This window comes from Chenopodium album, chromosome 22 (genome assembly GCF_948465745.1).
Source record: "Chenopodium album chromosome 22, dcCheAlbu1.1, whole genome shotgun sequence".
In the NCBI taxonomy this organism is placed as follows: domain Eukaryota; kingdom Viridiplantae; phylum Streptophyta; class Magnoliopsida; order Caryophyllales; family Amaranthaceae; genus Chenopodium; species Chenopodium album.
Genome location: NC_137855.1, coordinates 10,737,632 through 10,762,653, shown reverse-complemented (window position 1 = coordinate 10,762,653; position 25,022 = coordinate 10,737,632). Strand labels below are relative to the sequence as shown.

Below are 25,022 nucleotides of genomic sequence, written 5' to 3'. Positions count from 1 at the left end.
CCCGCAGAAACACCACTAAATTAAACTAACTCCTTCCCTTTCTCATACCCCAATATCAACGTCTCACCCCTTTCCTTGCTTGAAAATCGCCCCCTGTTGTGTTGCGTCGCGGTGAGGCTCGCGTGTTAGGGATTAGGGGAAGATCAGGGTTAAGGGGGAAGTGGTTGGCCGATGGTGAGGATGTTGGTCACCGGCCGTACCGTCGCCGTCGAGGCCCGAGGGTGTCGCGCGCGTAAGTTTGGGGGAAGGGAGAGGAGGTGGCTGGGTGGTGGTGGTTGGGTAGTTTTTTTTTTTTTTTTTTAATAATAATAATTCATTAATTCATTAATTATATTGAAAAACCAATAAAACAATGGACACATGTCACGGTAACCTTCAAAAACAGGTTACCAACAGGTAATGTCTTGTTTAAGAATTAAGATTGACACCCCCCAAAGGTTATATTATTAAGACTTAATCAAAATGTTGTATTATTAAAAAAGAACGAGCCAAAGGTGGTATTATTTTCCGCAATTTTTCCCTTTTTTATATGTTTATTCTTGTAAGTTGGGGTACTAATTTTTAATTTTTGCTGAATTAATCATCTAATTTTACTAAAGTTAATCTTTTTTTTTATTTTTTTAGTTATCGTACTTCAATTACTTTTACCCTTTTTATTTATTTATTTATTTTTTTTTTTTGAATAAGTAGAAGAGAACAAAACCTACTATGTAGATTATAATTATAGATAACTAGGCTTTTACGCATCAATTTATGTATACCAAAATTGATATATCAGACCTAATCAAAGTTGACCCCACTCGAATATTGACAGGTTTGGGCTACGTTCTTTTTACTCCGTATAAAATATACCACTTGCATTTGGTCTATTTGGTCCCAGTTGAAGCCTTGTAATTATACTAGTACATTAAATTTATAACTCAAGCTAAAATATTTAGTTTTGATTTTACCTTTGTAAAAAAGAACATGAAATTTGATATGGCCTTGTGTTTTGGTATTTAGTTATTGATCTAAGCTTGAGTGTTTGAATTTGATTGGACAAAAATAATTAAATATATTAATTAATAATATAAGTTGCGCAATAGTAAGTGCGAGATTTCAAATAAACAAGAAAGTGTGAGAGAAAAAAAAAAGGGGGAGGAAATAATCACTGCCGCAAGTAAAAAGATTATGAAATAATATGCATGGACAAAAAGAATAAAATATAATAAATAATAATAGTTGCGCATTGGTAAGTGTGAAATTTCAAATAAACAAGAAAGTTTAAGAGAAAAAGAGGCAAGAACTAATCGGTGCCACGAACAAAAGTTAAATTCTAGATTTCTAGCAGCACGAGACAGCAAAAAACTACATGATTATCGTTTTCGTATTGCTTGTACAACTACAGCCAGGAAGGACTATGTTTTTATGAAATCCCAATGGCTCCAACTGAAGCACTGTAAAACTGAGGAATTATTTATATTCTAGGAATATGGATATTTAACTACACTAGAAACTTAGAAAGCTACAGTTTAAGCAAAAAATAATATGTCAAACCTATCTTCTTTTCAGAAAATTTGTGCTGAGACTCAAAAAGCAGATGACAAAAAAAAATTGTGCTATCTTGAACAGGTGAAAGTAACTAGTCAGAACGAGGCAGCAGGAAGCTGAATCCCGAATTGTCGCGAATAAGAGGAGGAGGTTCAACATCTGAGATATCTGTTTTTTCCATTGATTTTGATATGTCATCAACAGAAAATGGAATACTGCACCAAATAGAAAAAACGTAAAAAAAAAAAAAAAAAAAAAAAAAAAAGTCTCTAACAAGCAGGCATATGATCTTGCCTCAAAAAAAAAAAAAAAGCAGGCATATGATCTAGTTTTGGTTGATCACTTGAAAAACTCTTCATATCCTGAGTATATCAAGATGATAAACTTGGATTTTCTCAGATAGAAACATGTTTGTTGAGGAAGGCATCACTACTAGTTCTTTAAGTATGTAACACATAAACTAGTACAGAAAAGAGTCCCAGAAGAAATGGAGGAATGCAGTTCACACTATGGCAAGACAAAGCGGGATCAATGTAATTCACTATATTCTCTAAGAGAAGTCAGAAATACGAGCAGACCTTGAATCATCATCCAACAGGAAAGAACTGCTAACTGCGCTGTTTGAGTCTTCCGTCATTAGGACCCTCATATTAGATATAACCTGGTTGCAAAGAATAAATTAAGCTAGCAATTGGACACATTAATCTAACAAACTGACTGAAATATTTCTTCCATAATCACGATGGCAAATATTGACCGCTGGGCTTACCTCTGGACTCACGCTATGGGTGCCATACCTGTCATCCCAGTACATTGTGCTAATCCGGTACAACTGTTGTATACTTAGAACCTACCCACAGGCATAAACAGTGGTCAAAACTTTTTGAAGATATTACTATGCTGATCAACTATTGCTCTCAATTATTTTTCACTCACAGGGCAGAGGTGATGACTAATTTCATCCAAGGATTTCTTTGGCTTCTGATGTATGACCTGCGGGAGAAAAAAGTACAAAATCATATTACCACTCAGCTCTCTTGCACATCAGTCGTGAACTCGTGATACTAACTGTGTCTGATTAATCAAAGATGATGAAAGGAGGTATGTTACCAGAAAACCAATAGCCTGCCTAATATGCTTCAGTTCGTCCCAGGCTGAACCTGCATACTGCATCCTTTCCATATTACTTCATATCAAATAGAGGGTTACTGCATATATTCAAAGATCAAGTAAGCTTAAAAACTGATACCTCTTCTGTTGCAAGGTAACACCAATGTTCAAGCTCAGCCAAACCCGCCTTAACATATTCACCATTACTAAATGAACAGCATTCACGCCTTAATAGAAGGCTGCATCAAAAAGTGGAGAAAACTTATGTTATATTTTCTATCAAGAGTAAAAAAAAAAATCACAAAGTATATGAAATACAATACCTGTTGAATAACTGAACATTGATGAATGAGAATATTTGCGTGAATACCTTTCGTGCCAAAAATGGAGGCACCTGAAACAGGGGGAAGAAAGAACAAGCCAAAAAAGCATTAATGGTGCAAAGACTAGCATGAAAAAGCATATAATAGGATGGATGTTCACTTAAGACATCAAAGGGTATATATATATATATATATATATATATATATATATATATATATATATATATATATATATATATATATGAAACCAAAAGAAACATAAGAACAAAGAGATTAAACTAACATGATTTGCTTTTGATGTGTTCAAGAAAGTCCCAAGACTTTTAACAATTGCTTGCCAGTGAGCAATCAGCGCTTGCTGGGCTGCAGTGTTTGCAACTGAACGTGATGAACTCTTGACTAAACTTGCTCTTGATGTTCGTGGAGCCTATTTAAGAAAAAGGGCTAGCTCAGATCAGAGACAACATCCAGGACTAATGACTTGTATTTCAACTCAAGGAATAAAGGCAAATTACAAAACCTGGATGCACAATCCAAGCAGTGGAGAAATTTCTTTCTTAAGATTGTCTCGAATCATTCCATAAATTTTTTCAACGTATGCTGTTAGCTGCTGCTTGAAAAGCAAAGCTGGGTACTTGGCTTCAACTTGGCGCAGAGAATCTGTACCGCCAGTCAAGCCATTATTGGCAAAGGCAAGACTAACTCCATGCGGGATTCCTCGGAAACTCTGTATAGAGGCAAGGAGGATATGGGACAGTTAAATTTGTCACTAAAAAATCAGATCTTTCAAGAAAATGTATCTACTTCAAATGACATAGCTTGGAAAGATAAAACCTTCTCATAAATCTACCTGGCTCATTCTCCCAAAAATAGTAGCTGATGACGTCCTGCGGCGCTGTGGTGCCATTCCAGCTGCAGTGTTTGCCTTCAGTGTGTGTTGCAGCAGCAGGAGAAGAGTTGACGCATTTGACAACCAATAAGCCAGTATATCATTGTTATCCTGTGCCTTTTTTCAAAGAAAACGAGATTTAACTTAACAGGTTTCATTTGAAAGACTAATCCAGAATATTAGCTAATATATGTTACATTATATCTTCCAGACTCTTCATTATATCTACTTTGATTCTCATCCAGAAACCTAAATAATCTCAAACCACTTATTCGTAAATAGAATTTAAAAAGTGAGGGGCAAAAAGAATTTGATGTGATATCTGTCCACAAATGGGGTTGAAATCAAAATATTAACAGCTAGGAAACAAGTCAACTTGAAAAGTGTATATATGTTTGTAATTTGTAACGTAAAAGACCATGAAAAATGGATGCCAAGGACATCCCGCTGGTGTCCAATCGTTGAACAGTGTCCCTGTTTCCAAAATGTGTCTAGTACTTGGATATGTACCCATGTCCAATACATTCACTTATACCTTAGTAACATAGCGGCTCAGATTACAAACCTCAATAGCATGACCAATTGTCTGTATAATTCGGTCAAAAATACCAGTTCGCTCCACTTCAAATGATCTCCAATGAAGAAGGCATTTGTAAATTAAGCAAGCAGCTATAGGTCTGTTCCCTGCAAAACCCAGAGGCTGCACTATACATTGAATAAGCAATTCCTGATTCTCCTGCTGTTTCTCATTAAGAGATTTTTGTGGTTTCTCTTCTATTTCCGTTTCTCTATGATTCATGGAAGGGCTATGCAAATCCTGAAGCATCAAGAGGAAGTAATTTGAGTAAAATAGAAACTGCAGTAGGCATAATGCAAAGTGGTAGAGCAAAAATATTTTAAAGAAAAATACCCGATAATGCGTGTCTACAAATTGGTTACTCTCAGATCCCCTCTGCCAGTCAAACAGGAAAACAAGGAACATTAGAGAACATTTAGATTTCATACTTTGGAGATTATTAATTTGTTATTCCCTCCATACCAAACCAATTTTTCTAAAGTCAGTTACCATTTTAAGGTGTCTCAAAAATATCTTCCTGTCAGTTATAATAAAACAATATTAAAAATGTTGCCTTCTCATGAGCACTTCGGGCCCTTCTCTAATTACCTTTTCAAACTATTACATCAAGTTTTTTCACTTTCCTTGACAAACATTTTCTCTCTCAATTTATTCTCCACGTCCAAAACTAACAGCAAGGCTATTTTCAGAAAGGAGTATTCAGTATTCATCACTGAGTATACCTGAAGAACCGATCTTTGGCGACCTGAGGCGAACTTATTGGATGACATTGAGACAGCTTGTTGGCGAAGAACTTGATTCTCTGATTCCAAATTGGCAATCTTCTCTTCTAGCCTGATCGGAAAGGTCAAAAAAATGTGAAATAAATGGTAGCATCGCCAAAAATTCTATTCATCAGAACTGAGTCAAAAACATTAAAGAATTATATGTACATCTTTTGAACATGCCAAAATAATGTTGATTCAGATCCTCCATGCCTCTCAATTCAGTGAATTCACTATTGAACATCTATATATGCAGTAGTTACTGATTCAAATCTTTAGTGAAAGAAATTACTAGCTGAACATGATATAAGCAAACTAAACACATTACACACACACCCATTCAGGATGGGTATCCAATGTAGGTACTACAGTCTCAAAAAGAAGAGAGAGAAACATGCAAAAGGACAACTTAAAATTAAAATCAAATAAAATGGAGGCATTGCTATAAATAACACACAGCAACTTAATTTTAATGACCTAGCACTACCCCCTCTTCAGGGAAGGTCAAAATGCATGCATTCAAGTTCCAGTCTCATGTTTCAAACTAACTCTCAGTGCTTAAGGCTCACAAGGTCTTAGAAACTATAACAAGGTTATCTTGAATGCAAACTTATCAGCTTGCAGGGCTTTCTCCTTGACAGCAATCTATTTACATTTTCTTTTATAATAACAAATCAACAAGTTTAACACTTGATATCGGGAATTTTCTCCAAGTAAATATGTAAAATACAGGCAACCAAAAAACAAGGCAGTCTCAACATATCATCAGGAGCACTTCTCACATAAAGTTGACAGGATAAAGCATCGAGGATCTTGAGATACCGCAGATTTGACAGCTTCTATCACCATTATCTAAAAGTAATATACAGATAATTAATTAATTATCCAGCTACTTTTCTGTCTCGATAGCACATATCTTCCCAATGAGATGAAAGTAAAGCCTTAGTGTCTGTAATCAAGGAGACAATAACCCATTAATTTACAGTCTTTGTGACTCAGAATCTACACAAATTTGAGCTAGAACCAGCTTCCTTTTCATTAAGTTACCAGAACAAAACCCACAGCAATTCCAAAATTTGGGTTGCTAGTAAGGGAATGCTTCAACAACTTTAAATTATGGATGTGAGAAAACTCTCTTCTACAGCACAACTTGACACATCTATTTAAGCCACTACTATGACACTTAGAGATATAACACCATCTGTATTCAGACATGTAAGAAAGGAGACTTGCATATGCTTGTAATAACATTACCTATTAAGGGATTCTTGGAGCAGCAGAACCTTTCCATCTGAGTCATTTAACTTTTTAAGCCTTGCTTCATTCAATTCATGTGCTTCAACAAGTTTCCGATCAGATTCATCAGCTCTTTGTTTCTCTACTTCAAATAAGACCTGAATATTATAGATCTTAAGAAGTCAATCAAAGTAAACAAAAAAATGAATGTAACAATAATAATAATAGTAATGTTAAAAATTGCACATAAGCTGATCGTGAAATGTGGTATTCATGCAATACCTACAAATATTTCGAATACAATTTCAACTATATTGGAAAGTGTAAAGATATAAATTATTACTAATTTTATGGGACCAAAGATCTATGTCTAAACCTTACTTTAAAACTTTCCACTTCTGCTTTCATAGAATTTAGTTTTTCTGTATCTTCAACAAATACTTGAGTTTCTTTGACAATAGGGGGTGCTTCTTCATGGGCCTGTTTCAGAGCTTCTCGTTCCTTCGCAAGTAACGAATTTGTCTCTTCTATTTTGATTTCCATAGCTTGCACAGTAGTTTGCAGTTTTGCTATTTCCTGGGCTTTTGTTTCCTCTATATCACTCTGCAAGATAGTAGCATATATCTTCTTATTAGAGCATCAAAGGAGGGATAATAATGACTTGAGAGCAGTATTCAGCTAAAACCTAGTTCTTAACAGAATTCACAACTTCATAACTTGCAAATAAGAAAAAATGCAGTACCCGCAACCGTTTTTCCAGCTGTAAACGCAATGAGAGGTCCTCAACTTGCTTCTGAAGCTTGTCCTTTGCTTCCTTGAGAGCCCCTGTTTCTCTTGATGCCTGCCCAATACAAATGGAATCCGTTGATCAAAAGCATGAAAATAACAAGCTGAGGGGAGCATCCATGAAATAATATCATGTTAAATGATGGTTCTTTTGACTGAAATTGACAATGACGGTAACAGGATGTTATATATAGAATGGATAAACAGAAGAAAAAAAAAAAAGAAAGAAAAAAAAGGAAGAAGAAGAAATTTGGGAAATTATTGATAGTTAATTGTTTTTTATGAGACAAAAAAACCAAATAGAGCAAATCAATCCCAGCTTAAGTGGCTGGACACTTTCACTAAGAATTAGCTAACAGAATAGAACTTTAGTCAACATTGATCATATCTCCTATCTCCCTACTGGGCTCTATTACTATCATTCCTTCTCTAACTAGCTCACTTTTCTTGCCCCTCAAGATACTAGTCAGAATGCACTACTTATAATGCCCTTCCCCATCAACCTGATGCAGACCATGCAATACAAATATTGATAAGATGGAAGATTGCATTTAGCTTTAATCATATCCAAACTTCCTTAAATAATGAAAAAACATAACATTGGGGAGGGGATAGGGGAAGCATGCATTTGACTCAATTAGCTCCATCTCCATGCCCAAATGGTGATTAGTTTGGTTCAGAAAATCGAGTATGAAAAGCTTAAATGTTACATGAACTAATCAATTGATTTACTAAATGGATTTTATGCAACAATTTGTGATCTTGTAGTCTCACTTCCTTAAATTATTTAGTTTACAAATTACAATTTGTGATCTTGTAGTCCTATGATTTTGTAGTCCTATTTCCTTAAAATTTAAGATTATAATTTGTGATCTTGTAGTCCTATTTCTTGTATTTGTGATCTTGTAGTCCTATGATCTTGCAGTCCTATTTCTTGTAGTCCTATGATCTTTAATTTCAAGATAACAATTTGTGATCATGTAGTCCTATGATCTTGCAGTCCTATTTCCTAAAATTTTAAGATTACAATTTGTGATCTTGTAGTCCTATGTTTTGCAGTCGTATTTCCTTAAATTTTATCTTGTAGTCCTATTTCTTGTATCTGTGATCTTGTGATCTTGGTAGTCCTATTTCTTGTAGTCCTATGATCTGCAGTCCTATTTCCTTAAACCTCTCTCTCAATCAGCTTTTTAATACAGCCCTTTATATCTACCCCAAAAGCCTACATGCCCTATTAGTTACTCTTAATATGCATGTACAAGCCTAAGAAGACAATTAATTGAAGACGAAAGGAGTATGTACTTATGTATGATATCTACAGAAAAAACAAAGGAAGAGAAAAACAAAATAACAGCATGATCAAAATGACTGTAAACCATAAATTAAATATAAAAAAAAATACCAAAGGCAATCCTAGTTTCAGAAAACGTAGCAAGTAAGATATTGTAAGCAACAAGCAAAGTAACAAAATTTACAATTCTCCAAGATTTGCATAGAGGATAGCCATCTATTGAAAGAAGGAAAAAAAAATGTCCATAACACCAAGAAATTCCCTGCCATATCTCCACAATTAAACAATAAAGGTCTAAGCTGTCCTTGTCTTCAGCCTGTTAGTTTTACTTAATTCTATAATGCTTTCATCCAAATAGAAGGGTACTGCTGCTACTTAGTATGATAAAGGCTAAAGTATGTCCTTATTCTATTCCTAACAGAATCACAAGACAAAAAGCTTTGATTGCTATGTGATTAGCATTCTTAGCATGTATTTGAACAAGAAATTCCATTACCCTGTGCCATCAACACTCAAACCAACCTATATAGGATATCAGAAGATCTATCTTGACTGAAGAACCAGCTGCAGCATTGCACGATATTAAATTTATTTAAACATGAATAACATACAGCTGACTAAATACTAAATGTCAAGAAAACTTTTCTGAAGCACTACCCAGTAGACCTTACCCTATTCCCTTAATACAGTAGCATTAACAGAAAAGGTGTTCAAATCATTAATTTAAATATCTAAATTCCATGTTATGGCCTAAATTTTTGTTTAATCAGCCAAGCTTGGAGCATTTGATTCTTCCTCAGCCATATTCTTCAGATGTATGCTGTTGGTATCAAGAAATAGAATCATAGCCATTAAATATGATATATTATCAAACCATGGATGTCATGTGATGTGAATGAATTTGAATCAGGAGGACAGGGACTTATCCCACAGACCTGTCTCCATAACCTGCCCAAAAGGGATCAGCAAACGCCAATCACATGTCAGTCAGTAAACGCTTAAAAAATCTAAAGATGTACCATGTTGAGCCCCTCACACACTAGTTAACTACTGCAGGGGGGGGGGGGATTGGGTGTATATAATTGTTAAATATCCCTTCCCCATCCTTTGTCAGGGTAAATTTATCTCCTGCCAAGCTTTATAAGAGAAGGGCTAATCCAGTTTATCAAGATACTCATATCCCAGCATTTGAATTTTCTGTTTATGTAGGATGAGGACATAAATGATAAGAAAACTGCCATATTATTATAATATACAGGATGGCACAACAAGCATAATGCAAGCAAAACTGAATAACTGACCATCTTGAGCTTTCTTAGTTCTCGTTTTGCAAGTCTTCCCCTCCATCTACATTGTGTAACTAAGGATGCTTTCCTTAGCTTTTTATAGTATGATGAAGCTCTATGGCAACGCCATCGGCTCTGTTCCAAGTATGACCAGAGTGTCAGAAGTACTATCTTTCAGAGCAGAATAATATGATAAAATGAGCCAATTCTGAAAAAAATAAATAAATAAAATAAATAATAAATAAATAAAATGAACCTGAATAAGAACTGCCACTTTGTTTTGCCTTCTAATGTGGTATTCTTTACGAGCAGCCATTGTCCGTAAAGTCATTTGCAAGGCTAGAACTGAGATACGAAGTTTATTATACTTATTCTTAGCTTGAAATTTACGTGCATTCTTTTGAATTCTGGTAGCGGCTGCTTCCCTTCTCATTTTGTCAAACAGCTTGCAAGCAAGGTTTCCTAAAGCCACATGAAAAATGCATATGAATCAATCATAAGCATAAATTGCATGTTAAAATTCATATAACTAGGGAAAGGAACATTTCCTTGGGCTCTCACACAGAGAGACAGCTCCAAGTCTCCAACTTCCAAGGCCTAGATGCGCCCTACCCTAACCACATCTAAGAGACAAAGAAAAAGAGGAAACAGGGAGAGGGGAGGGTGGGAGAGACTTGTAAGCAAATGTGCAGCAAAATTGTATGATTTATAATCCTTTGATATATTAAGATTATAAAAATAAAAATACACATATACTTATTTTATATGAGACATGAATAAATTAGTTCTCTAATTAGATTAACAGTATGTTTGGGAAGAATGGCAGAGGGAAGGTAAGTGAAAGGGTAATGGATCTTTTACCATCTCATCCCATCCCTTCCTTTCCTGTCACCCGTTCCCATATCCAAACAAGGGAAAATAAAGTTTCACTCTCTGTAACCCTTTAAACTCCCTCATCTTAGAGATTCATACTTTTTTTTTTTTTTTTTTTTGTTTTTTTTGTTTTAGAATGTTGACTCATGTTCAAACTGTTAGGAAAATAATAATGGGTGCATAAATGTATGATTGTATGCGTACAAAAGCTATCTTAAGTCAGCACATAGAAGTGATCAGTTTTATGGCTTATTAAGCATCTAAATTGTTATTGGATAATATGTGTAGAACCTAGTTCCATCTCTTTTGATTTTGATAGAGGGCGGTTGAAGATTGTATGTACCATAAGTTCAATGGGAGTAAACATATTTTCCTGGTCTTATGTTTTGATGACATATTGCTTGCCAGTAACAATATAGAGCTATTGCATGTAACCAAAAGATTTTGTATCAAAGAAATTTGAAATGAAAGATATAGAAGAAACATTCTTTTTCTTAGGATTTGAGATATATCGAGATTTTTCTCGAGAATATAACAAAGAAACTACATTGAAATTTGAGAAGATTCTTGAAAAGTTTGGCATGCAAGATAAGTCATGTGGTACCCCTGTTGCTAAATGAAATAAGTTTTGTCTCGACCAATGCCCTAAAAATAATTTCAAAACATAGAGATGCAAAATGTTCCCTATGCTTCAGCAGTGGGGAATATTTGTACATGTCCGGACATTGTGTAAATTGTTGGCATGTTTGGCAGATATCTAAGCAATATGTGATTGGATCACTGGGAAGCAATCAAAAGACTGAAAGAGTAATGCAACATCTTCAGAGAACAAAACACTACATCCTCACACATAGGAGGTCGGGTCAGTTAAAAAACACTGGATAGTCCGACTCTGATCATGTTGGATGCCAAGGCTATTCTAGATCCACATCAGGCTTTGTTTATCCACTTGCCATAGGATCCATATCCTTGAAGAGAGATTTATAGGAACTTATACAGATTTCCACTTTGAAAGCAGAGTTTATAGCATGTTTCGAGGCATCTAATCATATTTATGGCTGCGAAATTTAGTCACTGGAATGTGAATTGTAGATGGTATTGAAAGACCTCTAAAGATATTGTGTGACATTAGGTCTGTGGTATTGTATTCTAATTAAAACAATAGTAGCTTGAAAGTCAAACATATTGATATTAAGTTCCATGTTGTATAAATAAGGAATTCAGAGTGGAAAGAGTTGATGGAACATATTGAAACAATCTTTATGAATGCGGATCTCCTTACTATACCACCCAAGATCTTTCATGCGCATACAGCTCATATGGGTGCTATGACATTTGGTAATGTTCAGATTTAGTAAGAGTTTGTGTTAGAATGTTCATTTTATTACAGACAATCTTTTTATATAATTCTAGAAGAATCAAGTACATCACTTAGTCAAGTTTTGATACACGTAATCATTGGGGGCTTAGTCATAATATTAAACACAAAGGCTGTTTTGGTCCTGAGTTGGCATGATAATTGATTAATGAACAAAATTTCTAAGTGATACCTTCGTTCATGATAGCAAAGAATTGAGGTCATAAGAAGGTCAAAAGAGTATTCATATTATATGAGGAAATTAGGAAATACATGAGGCCCAAGTGGGAGGTTGTTCATATAATAATAACATAGGCCTACATGTATGATCATATGTGCATTAAAGCCATCTTAAAGTCAGCCCATTGAGGTAATCGGTTTCTATTATTCAGTGTATTGGGAGTGTATTTTGAAGTAATTCTTACAATGACGCAATTTATAATGGAGAATTTACCTCTCAGAGATGCTTGTATGCACTCTGCTGCCTCACGCAATGCAATAAACTGTTTACGGGCATAATAAGTTCGCACACGTCTCTGTACAATCTTTGCTGCATTGCTGAGTACCTCAGCTCTTCGGGCATCCAATTCAGCCATCTGACCAGCTCTCAGGAACACTTTAGTTTTGCCTATCTGCGATAAATCTGTTATGTAAATAACTGAAGACAAAATACAGGAAACCAACCACCAAGTGGACAAATAGTTTGGCTGAACTTAGATAGGATTAAAGCAGAGAAATTCTCTTCAACAATACACTGATGTCCATATCAAACACAATAACTCAATTCCGTTGAAAAATTAGCATCAAGCAGAAACCTTAGAGGCTATAGTGAAGAATCCAATAGTCATCATCTCAAGGATAGGAGTAGAGTAATACCTGATAACCTTTTAGCCCTTTCTTTTCCAATATTTTTTCACATGCAACTTTGTCATCATAACTGCATACGAACTTGGTCAGTTAATACCAGATAAACCATTAGGAGGGGAGAAGAGAAGAGGATGAAGTGAGTTTGTCGTAAAAAATCAACAGAAGCAATAGTTCAACTTCAGTTGTACATTAAAAAAATTTAAAAGAAGATGATACATACTTTCCTTCTAAAGCCTCTGGAGCAAGGAGTCCAAATCTATTGATAAACTCAAAGAAAAGACGACGAGTAGGGTAACCTGCACAACTGATTCTGATTGCCTCTAGGACCCCCTAAATGAACAAGCAAAAGTCAATAAGTCAGATTGAACCAGAACAATATACGTGGTAGAATACATTCTATACATTATAAGTAGACAAATAGATAAGTTGCACTCACGCCACAACGCAATTGTTGTAAGATGTTCACATTCTCAAAAATAGAAGGCTTTAGATGATTATTTGGCTTTATACATCTTATGTAATGAGGTTCTGTGGAGCTTAGTATCTCCATCAGCTGTTGCAGTTGTAACTACAACAAAAAAACCAAATAACAACATTATCAACCTATTCTACAGAAAATGAAGAAAGTTCCTTAAAAGTCAAATATGTCGAAAAGTACCTTAAACCGAGAGCCTATAGAGGAAAACTTAGAAGATTTGTTTGAAGATTTTGTTGTCTCCTCTACCAATGGAGGAAAAAGGCCTGCTACAAATGGACATTTGGAAGATGTTACCAGGTCTTGATGTTCAGGCACCATATAGTCCTTATTTTTGTCCAAAAATTGATCTGATTGATATAGGACCTAAATCAAAATGCAGTGAATGCAAATGAGTATAATTGCACCAATGACAAAGCACAATAAATGACTGAAAGGTCGACATACCTCCCCAGCATAATGAGAAATAATGAAGTCTGTTCGTGAAAGCTTTGGCTTGAGAAGGCGCTTGTGATTTTTATAAGTCTGATAAAGCTTTGATGCAAATGTCTCAGGAGTTGACTTGGGGAACATACTAGAGAAAAAGAAAGTATAACAAAATGCACGTGAGCGCAACTGGGAAAGTATTTAAAACAGCCCGCTTCAAGATAAATCTTGCAAAGGTAAAGCAACCTTAGAAAAGGCGAAGGAACAAGAACTGTGTGCTTTCTTTATTCAATACATGCGTATCTATACATAAGTAAAAAAAGAATGATTACCAAGCCTCATCCAGAAGAGCTATTATTCCACCTGGTTTCTGCAAAGAAACATAGGGAAAGGTCAGGCAAAGCAACTATCCTAATTCTAAATAATAGTTTCATGGAAAAAGAAAAAAAAAAAAAAGTGAGCAAGAAAATTCAACTTAGTAGGTAAAATCCGTATCAGATTAATAAAAGTCAGCTTAGCACAACAGGGCCTTTGACATGAAAGAAAATGATGATTAATGGTTCATGTCTTCTTCAAAAGTTTATTGTTGATTACTTTACTTAGTTTATAAAAGCTAAACCTTAAAAAAGAAAAATAAATGGGAAAAGAAACTAGAAAGAAAAGAATATGCATCTCACAACATTGAGAGAATCAATTTTAAAATAGGTATATATAAAAAATTTGTCTCGGTAATTAGCCCACATTCTCCCAAAAAACATTAAATATTTCACAAATTTACTTGATCAAATCTCTTCCCACTGGGATTGGGCCACCTTGTCTTCCCCTCCCCACTCCCTCCCTTTTTCCTTCATGGCATAACAAGGTTCTCCAAAACAAGGGGAAAAATATTATCAGCACTAAATGGGAAGATAAAGGACAAACGAACACTCAAACTCCAAAGAAAGACACATATATAATTCTAGGGATCATTACCATGGTAAAAGAAAAAAATGAAAAAATAAATTACAGACCAAGAATCCATGTTAAACTAAACTAAGCTAATCACAAGACCAAAAATCCCCCTTAATTTGTTTGAAATGTTCCTCATAATATAATTATATACACTAAAAAAAGCCATATCAAAGATAGGCCATAAGACCTCTTGGTTCTTGCAACTGTGCTAGCTGATAGTAGATTATTCATATGATCATATTTATTGTCATTGACTTGTTATCTAATGACAAAATTACAGATCCTACCCTCTAGTCTTCTACATAGGAGCTTCCTGCACTCAATTTCTAAACTCCTACCTATCGCCCTTAAGTTTGAAGGTGCAAGGTTATTAATTCATAATTCATGACTACAAATGTTGATGTGCTAAACTAATCACTCATAAGCACTGGGAAACTTCAACTCCCATTTATTATAAATCCATAAATAGGAAACAAATTTTCTATCTGGACTACTTGCCGTTAACATGAGATCTTATACCTCAAGTTCTTATCTGTATATCTGCATTCTGTAAATTTCTACCTCTAATATTATTTTGACAATAAGCTCAAGATCCTGCCTTTCATTTCTTGCAAACAAGAATGTAAACAACTAAAAAATCATGCAATCACCAGTCTTAACTTTGTAAACAACGCAATTATTTTATATGGTAGTTATCCTAATCCTTTTAACTTTACATATCAGCACAGCAAATATTAAAAGAGCAGACTATTACCAAAAATTGAGATCACGAGTCTATGGTAACACTTAGAGAATCCCCAAGGTATATGGTTGACATGTTTCATTTAATCTCAACCCACACCCAAAATCTTTGGGATAATGTGTTGAAGACTTGAAGGTGAGTTCATTCATGATTTCCTCACACCTATAATATGACTCATGACATTCATACATGGCACTTCAGTTTATTTCCATTGCCTTTTATTTGGGCTGCAAAAACGGCATAGAGCTACATTGTTCTTCAATTTGTGATAATAAAGCTCAATTGTTTCATTGATTGTCACTTTCTGATCTAGAATCTTAAGATAAACTCTGATCATAGAAATAACTACCCCCAACCTTACAGCATTTGTCTTAAAACCCATATCATTTAGGGCTGAGACTGAGATTCTTGGTCAAACCACAAAATTGAAAGATAACTGAGCAAGAAAATTACCTTTTCTATAAGATCAAGAACATCTTGATTGTCGACAAACTGAATGTAGCTCCAATCAATCTTCTCTTTTGTATACTCCTCTTGCTCCATTTTGAAGACATGCTGCAAGTTCCCACAAACTTTATTAGAGCTGAAAAGGCAAAAGCAGTTGAAAGTGCAAGATTTATACAAAAAAATCTCACCTGGTTAAAATGTTGCTGAAGCTTTTCATTAGTAAAATTAATGCAAAACTGCTCAAAGCTGAACAAGATGATACCAAAATATAAGTTTCTCCTTGCCTTGCAAGACAAAAAGGCTTTCCAAAAATTTAAATAAACATAATCCCTTTGTATAAGAATAACTGTCACATTATCCCAGCCCTGTAAATTTTACAAGTCTCCATGGTTTTACAAAAATAACTTTGTGATACCTAGTGTCCTTAGGAATATACATGACTAAAATTTATGGACAGATGAGAATTGAGAACTATTACAAATGACCAGATAAGAATCAGAAGGACATATCAAAAACAGTACAAATTTAGCAATCAATGTTCCTGAAAAACAAGAGGGAAAAGGCCACATGCACTTAAATTCTGAGTCAAATCCTCAGAACCACTTTTAAGGCCACCAAAATCCAATGAATGTTGATTACCCTTCCAGTAGGAAATAACAACAATGACACATGTCAAATGATATTCCAAAGGACCAAAGGCTCATTTAAGAGGTAACTGCTCCAACCAAAACAGCCCATCAGATTGCCTAACTAAACATGTAAAGGGTCCAACTGGAATCTACACAAATTTGTCATTGTAATGCTTAGAATGCTACTATATAACCAAAACAGTCCCAAATGCCAAGAACTCGGATCTGCTAATTAAATTACAGCTACCATAATAAACAACATATGTATACTAGGTACAAGCAAAATTGGTTGACAGAATTCTATTACCAAGTGAAATAGATTCTCTGCAGATGTCTAACCTCTGATAGACCAGAAATTAGTCAGAATAACAAGAAACTCCTACCCATGTCTTCACTATATTTATATATATGTATATTTACAAACAAATTTTCCTTGTCAACTTTGTTTATTCTTACCTGTTATGCTTAAAACTTTCAAAACCATAGATATCGAGGACGCCAATCAAGGACTTTGAATTTGGATCCTGTCCAATTGATACATTAATTTTATCAACCAGCCTGCAAAAGGAAAGCATAAATCTAAGAGGAGAATGACATCAATATTCAAATTCAAAAATAGATAGGAAGCGGCAGCAATATAAAATTGGTCTAACACTATAATTATACCAGTCAAAGAGACGAGAGTAGATTGTCTTAGCTAAGCCATCCCTGCTAACTGTGGCATTCAGAGGATCAAGACTTCTTTTTATGACTTCCTCAGGGGTAATCATGACACGTTTCAGTAACGCATCTTCCAATGCCTGAGCATCACACCTAACATAAATTAAATAAATGTTCATTTTCCTGTCTGTGTTAATGTTGCTACAAAAAATTGTTGATATGCAGAAGTAGTTTATACATGAGAAGTTCCGAGACAACATTGAGATGAAATCTTGACTTATCATCTTTTATAACAGAGGAATCTATCTCCTTTCCTTTAGCAAAATCAATGTTTCCAAGATGAAGAATTGCAGCAACTACTCTAAAAATTGCTTCCTGAAGGGAAAGAAAGTGAGGAAAACAAAATGCACAGCGCCACAGCTTCATATCCATGCACAGATAAGTAAAATGAATACCTGCTCCTTTTCACTGATTCCAACAACATCCATAGCTCTTCGAGTGGCAAGATAATCTTCTGCATCACTCACGCCAACCAAGTCAATGCACTTTGACTGATTAAGATAATGGAATGTTTTTGGGCTTCCTAGTTTGTATTTCTCTATCTCCTTGAAACCAGAACAGCGTCGCACAAAAAATCCCATTTATGTCAACATTTAAAAGAAATGGAATACACACATACGAGTAATAAGACTTATTTGAACAGATTTATACCTCCTGAGGTGCTGCACAAAGCAGATAAAAACAATGGTAATTACGCTCAGGATCACTGACTTGGCAAACACGAGATCTTTCTAAAAGGTAAGTTCTGATAGCGGCCCCTGATATTCTTCCACGCTTGTCAAACTGGATCTCCACAAATTTACCAAAGCGGCTGCAATAACAAGTAATTTAAAACATCCAAACAAACAAAAAACTTAAGAGCATCAATCATGGATCCCAGGACAAGAATCAATTTCTTATTTTTGTGCAGAAACAAAGAATATCTTTTGTACAATTTTTGCTGCAATATATGCTTAGAGATGGATTAACACTGATCTTTAGCAGCCAAACATCGAGCATCAATCATGGATCCCAGGACAAGAATCAATTTCTTATTTTTATGCAGAAACAAAGAATATCTTTTGTACAATTTTTGCTGCAATATATGCTTAGAGATGGATTAACACTGATCTTTAGCAGCCAAACATCCTAGAAATTAAGTTGCATAAAGATGTTTCATAGAAGTGGGAAGATATTGTTCACCTGGAATTATTATTTCTGACTGTTTTAGCATTCCCAAATGCTTCAAGAACTGGATTTGACTGCATATTAACCATATAGTACATGTAAACTTCATATGACAGAAAAAAATAAAACGTATAGGGAAAAAAACAGAAGAATCATACTTCAAGAACTTGTTGCTCAACCGTGCGTCCCTCAGTTGATGAACGACCCCCCAAATAAGCAAGGTATCGCATCAGCATCTTTGTAGTCTCAGTTTTACCAGCTCCACTTTCACCACTTACAAGAATCGAATTGCTTTTTCCCTCATTTATCATTGCCCTGTCCATCCACAAAAAATTACTCTTGCACAACACTTATATTTTGAAACAAAAAGCAACAGGATCAAATATAACCTGTAAGCAACATCAGCCACTGCAAAAACATGAGGACTTAGCTCACCCAAGGGTGCCCCTTTGTATTGTTGCATCATGTGAGAATCATAAAGATGAGGCAGTCTTTGAAATGGATTTATGGCGATGAGTATATTTCCAGTATAAGTCTATCAACAACGAAAATTATTTGCATAAATTTTGACAGAATTCGGTTAGAATCTTACCTTAAATGATATATATTTTAAAAAATATGGTAAAATATATTGAGGAAAGCAATAGATACACAAATTAAGACCATGGTGTTCTCTGAATTAAACAAAATTTACATGTAATCCTTAGTGCATAACAGCCCCTAAAAAACCCATGCAGCAAAGGCCTGCAAGGCAGGCACCTAAGTAAACCATTCACTCTCAAGAAAGAAGTTACAAAGAGACCAACCAAAAAATCTTATATTACTCCTTCAGTCCTTCCCAACCCTAGGCGCCAAAAGGTAAAGCCGTAAAGGTGGTAACCCTATTCCCAAACCAAAACATAAACAGTAACAGGGCAGAACCAATGGGTATTCTTCTTGTACAATTATCAAAGTCTCTCTCTCTCCCTCTCAATACTGTTTCTTAGAGGGAGGGGGGATGACGCCCAGCAGTACTTACATAGATTTCGTTGAACTCATATCTAGTGCGCAGGTTCTGTAAAACACCTGGCTCATGCAAATAAGACAGCTTTGTCATGTCATCAACCCCAGCTGGAGGAGCTTCCATGTCTTTGGGATATAAGTTTGACAATTTTGCAACAACCTATACAGAATACAGGTAAGACACTTAATAGATTACAAGTCACTAAATTCTTCAATTCTGAACATGAACAGATTAATTATATTAGCCACCAGAATCAATCAATTTGAGATGAATAGATAAATTATACTTCCTCCGTTTTCTTTTAGATGCAACACACACTTTTTCACGGTTTTTAAGAAATGTGGGGTTCACATGATATAATACACTTTAAAATGGGATGAGTGGTTGCTAGGAGTGTAATTTAGTGGGTTATGTGCTTTAAATAAGGGAAATAGTATAAGTTTTCCCTAAAGTAACTTTCCTTTTATAGTGTGTTGCAAGTATTGTGACATTTCCTTTTTAGGAAAGTGTTGCAAGTAAAAGAAAACGGAGGAAGTACTTTTCTACCATAAGAATAAGATTTTATACAATACCCTAGTGTTACAAGATAAATGCTTGAAGTTACAAGTCTGATGTCAAATGCTTACCATAAATAAGCAATGGGAGCAAACAATGCCATGTTCAGAAACACAGTAGATAACAAGCTCTGAGGTTATCAAAATTTTATCGTCTATTCTATATTTCTATGAACATGTGTGAGCCCAAGTCCTTTCAAATGTATGACAAGGTAAAATTGGGTTTTGACAATAGAGAAATTAGAACAGACTCAGTTGCAAACAAGTAATTTTCACAATAATGTTTCAGCCAAAGTCCTTTCCAAGTATGACGGTATACACTTGGGTTTTGACAATAAGGGAATTTACACAATGGTATGTTCCCAAAGCACATCTAACTTAATTGGCACAATGGCATGTTCCCAAAGAAGATCTCTCACCGGAGATATAATCTAGCAAATCTCCACAAAGTTGAGCTTTGTTTGATAACCATCTACGATCATAATTAGCGATGTTAATGACCAGTAGAGAATCATATAAAACGACCTAAATATAGCTCAGTTGTTGGAATTCTTGGAAATACTAAGAAAGAAAGATTAAAGCTACAAGTAAACTTAAGGAGGAATTGAAGACAGACTGACAAAGTAATTGAAATTATCAAGTGACAATCTTGCTAGCCCAAAATTTGTGTACAACCAGCATAACCCCTCTCCTCATGTTAACATCAAAAGGCGCATCAAACCTCCATCACTAGTTTTGAAAGTGTTGATTGACAAGCAAAAGCATAAAATGTCAGGGTACCTTATTTCCATCTGAAGTTTCAATTTCAGCTTCTTGTCCATTAATTTTTATAACTTGTCCATCAATCCAAGCTGATTTAAGGTCCTCAACCCAGACATGAGAGCCTGCTTTTATGTTTACTGGAGTACCCTGTAGCAAATAAAATGAATAATATTACAGATCATCTTTAAACCAAAAAAAGGCACCACAATTAAAAAGTATTTGCATCAGAGAAAATGGGCCATCAAAAGAATTGTCATCAAGAACATTACTTTGTACATGTCTCACTGTACACTTGCAGCTGTACCTGAGACGAAGTGAATAAGCTAAAGTCCAGGACTTAGCAATTAGCACAACTTTATGTCCTGGGATAGAACATTTTCTTTATATTTGGATTCTGTTTACTTATGGTGCATTCCCCATTTGGCAAAGGACTAATCAACATCAGATAGATTTTTGATTGAGATTACAATCAACATAACTCAAGGTTACATGATTACTAGCTTTTGATGCAAAAGATAAAGTTAGAATGCTCCTCACTATGTACATGACATGACCATGGTATCTCCCCACAGCAACATAAGAAGGACACAGACGCAATCAAAACCTTATACAATAGGCATATATATTAGCATGTTACATCATAGATAGTAGAGAAGCACAAGAAAAATCTGCATGACATAAATATTAATTGGATCGTACAAAGTACATGGATTTGAACCCTGGAGCATCTTAGTTGAACTGGTCGAACTTATCACTGAAACTAATTAGCTGACTAATGTGTTTATTACATCTTCACTGCAATGGGCTCTACTATAAACTGGATATCAGCCATTCCACAATATTTTTCTTACCATAGTGAAAACTATTACATATACTTCAATTCAAAAAGCGCCATCAAAGAGTTTCAAATAAGAGCTATGTTAACATAAATCTACCAATACCCTAATCAACTTCAGCTGAACCGGAGCCTCTGTTACTTTGCTCAAAGGATCTAACATGAAACTTCATACACCTTAAGTTCATAGGATGAAAAGACATTTTATTTAGTCCCATCATAAGCCAAAACCAAAACATCGAGGAGACGAGGACAATAGTAAATCTTTACAGCTTGCCTTCTCATAAAGTCTGCTTTCATAAAAGCATATTTCGTTACCATTTTATAAGGACACCTCATAGCAAAGGTAGAAGTTACTTCTACAACTTGCTACTTTATACAATTATACCCCATTCCATAGCATCTCCAATGTCAAATTGTCAAGCTAATTAGCTTGTCATGCCACATAGGATTTCAAGCTATTCCCATTTCTAGCTAGTTTCAATAGTTTGTATCCCAATGAACTAGCAACTTACTTGCTTATTAAACAAATCCTACTTGCCAATAAATGTTGTGCTACCATTCTTCCTCCTTTTTCCAAGTAAATTAGCTTGCCCAAGCTAATTCCATTTCAACTTCAACAATTAGGCAATCAACTGGACCTTCTAAAAGTTGCAAGTTAGTCGCTAGCTACAATCATTGGGGATGCGCTTAACTTAGTAGAGGCTATGCACATAATACTTAATAGTGCACGGTTATTCTAATATGACGTGTTTATGGAATGAAAAAAGTTTGTTACCTCGATAGATAATATGCAACAAAGGAAATATCATATTAGACTTCCACTTCATTAGTATTAATTCGACATTACCCTTTACCAAGCCTTGTTGCATTAATTCTACCAATGGTACTTCCATGACATTCTTCATCATCTAATATATCAAAATCAAACCAAACAATATGAAACTGTCCAACACATTCACCATTATTACAAAATTTGACATCTAAAATCTAGAATCAAATTTGAAACCTAAAATTTACAACATCTCATAACATACAATCATCAATCAAATTCCAGCAATTCAAAATCAAAAACAAAAAATAAATAAATTAAAATCACATACCATTTTTAGGTTTCAAATACTCAGTCAAATATCGCCAAAATTCGCAATCATAATCATCAATTTAACGTTCACTAATCAAAACCCTTGTCCAAATTTCTCCAATTAGGGATATAATCCTCCAAAATCAGAGAAAAATCAATCGATTTTCTTCTTCTTCCTCTTCTTGGTGGTTGGAAATGGAGTTGAGAATGGTGATTTTCTCTCTCCCCGGCAAAGAAGTGGGAGTGACATTCTGCAATTAGCCCTGTAACTTCGCGTTGATGTTCATCAATCATTGCAAATTACGCCCAAATTGTAGGAGATTTTTCATGGTTCTTAATTAATCGAAATTTTGTAGTTTTTCTCGCTCGAAATTGGCGCGTAAATTGTTTCGTTCAATTGTGTGCATTTTAGAGATTGTGAAGTAATTTTGATTTTGGGTGGTAACGGGAAATTTTGTAGGAATTATTAGATTCATCATTCTTACAATACTTCATCTATCTAAACGACAGTTAAAATAAAAAATTAAAAAAAAAAAAAAAAGGAATATTAAGCGTGAAATGGCAAAATACAATTAGTTTTTCCTAAATTGTTATAAAACTTTTGTCAATAAAAAATTGTTACATAAATTTGGTTACTCGGTCGATATTATATGGGTTACTTAGGGCCTAATCTCATACGATTATTTTCAGTACAGTTCAGTTTTGATAAAATAAGTTTAGTTCAGTTCAGTTCAGCTTCTAATTTCCTTCTCTTATAAAATATTCATTTCAGTTCAGCTGTAATCAGTTCTGTTCAGTTCAACTGAGTTCAGTCAATGAGAACAGACCCTTAATCAATGTTATAGGGATTACTTTAAGTGGCCACATGGTGTGGCCGACCGCACACAAAACGGGCTGAATTTAACAAAATTCCACATGCTTTACATCAGATGGATTGTAGTTTTCATTAACTTTTTATAAAATTTAACAAAATTCCGCATGTTCATGAACATATAATATCTAAAGCATGAACATAAAATATCTAAAAGGATATTGAAAATTTTGAAAATTTCTCAAATATGAACATGCCCTACATCTAAAGGATATGGAACAATTAAATATAGAAATCAAATTGTAACTAGGATATGAAGCTATTGTCACTAACCAAGGTTTAATAACAGCTTAAATTGAAAGCCTTCCCGACAAAATAATATACGCAATTCTCTTGCTAAAACAATTCATACAAATTGATCCATTATAACTCAAAACTTCTCTCTATTTAAAACGTTACAAGACTTACATCCTAAAGCCCTTTATATAGGCAAAATAAACTCTTGAATATTCTAAAGGAAAAATTGCCCAGAATAATCCCACCTTTGGGCCGTCCGCTAAAAATAATCCCACCTTTGTATTATTTTTAAATAATCCGACCTTTATACCCACTCCGCTATAAATGGTCCCAACCGGTCATGTAACCTGTTATAACAAGTTACTTGACACGTTTCACCACGTAATTTGCCAAAAAAATAAAATTAAAATAAAATAAATTTTATAAAAAGTTAAATATTTTTTAAGAAAAACTAAATAAAATTAATAAATATATAAAAACCACCACCAGCCCAAACCTTCCCCGTCGCCCCTGACACCTCATCCCCGTGGCTCCGGTCACCCAGACCCCCAACCCCGGCGCCGACGGTGCGCTGAACCCCGTCCCCTGAACACCCCGCCTCCCTCCATCACATAACCACCGTCTCCTTCCCTCACGACAGCACCAACCAACCTCCCTCATGAAAGTACCAGCCCCCAACCCCAACTCCAGCGTCAGCGCCGTCAACCACCAACAACTCTCTCCACCCTCTCCCTCCCCCTAAACCGCCGACTCGGGGTCCCTTCACCCTGAAACCACCAACCACCCTCGAAAACCCCTTCCCCTGTCCCGATCCCAGTCCCCCTTCCCTGCCCCATCCAAATTCCAGTCGTTCCCCCGTCCCGATTCCAGCCCCCTTTCCCGATTTCGGCACTCTCTCCTTCACGTGTTCCGACCACTCTCTTTCCTTCCTCCGTCGCGATTCCGACCTCTCTCCCTCCTTCCTCCGTCGCGATTCCGGCCTCTCTCTCCTTCCCCTTCCTCGATTTTGGCAGCTTGTCTCCGTCTGTTTGAGGTTAAAGGGTTGGGTTAATGGGGTTGGCTTGGTGGGATTCCGATCAGCGCGGTGGTTTCCGATGTGGGTGAGATGGCGGTCCTAGGGTTTAGGTTGGGTGGTGGTGGTTGAATTGGTGTGGCTTAGGGGGTGGTGATTTTTTTACTACTTTTTTATTTTTATTTTTTAGACTAACCAAGAAGTGACACATGTAAATT

At 35.3% G+C, this 25,022-nt stretch overlaps 1 protein-coding gene across 1 annotated transcript; it reads right to left on the bottom strand.

Annotated features, from left to right (window-relative positions):
• Positions 1-1,243: 1,243 nt before the first annotated feature.
• Positions 1,244-23,138, bottom strand: LOC145605762 (myosin-9-like). Its single transcript, XM_081661826.1, has 38 exons — positions 22,704-23,138; positions 20,784-20,912; positions 19,465-19,608; positions 18,836-18,981; positions 18,605-18,761; positions 18,462-18,520; positions 17,931-18,090; positions 17,675-17,824; positions 17,458-17,594; positions 17,226-17,372; positions 17,016-17,117; positions 16,119-16,176; positions 15,937-16,038; positions 14,123-14,160; positions 13,812-13,938; positions 13,548-13,730; positions 13,326-13,457; positions 13,110-13,219; positions 12,899-12,959; positions 12,477-12,654; positions 10,049-10,254; positions 9,808-9,927; positions 7,172-7,270; positions 6,811-7,032; positions 6,448-6,587; positions 5,152-5,263; positions 4,763-4,804; positions 4,418-4,669; positions 3,814-3,969; positions 3,484-3,690; positions 3,247-3,390; positions 2,964-3,034; positions 2,780-2,879; positions 2,641-2,697; positions 2,467-2,523; positions 2,300-2,380; positions 2,109-2,191; positions 1,244-1,745 (listed from the first exon to the last, which is right to left on the bottom strand). Exons 1-38 carry the CDS (start codon positions 22,704-22,706, stop codon positions 1,622-1,624), a joined length of 4,596 nt encoding a protein of 1,531 aa, XP_081517952.1. The 5' UTR covers positions 22,707-23,138; the 3' UTR covers positions 1,244-1,621.
• Positions 23,139-25,022: the final 1,884 nt, after the last annotated feature.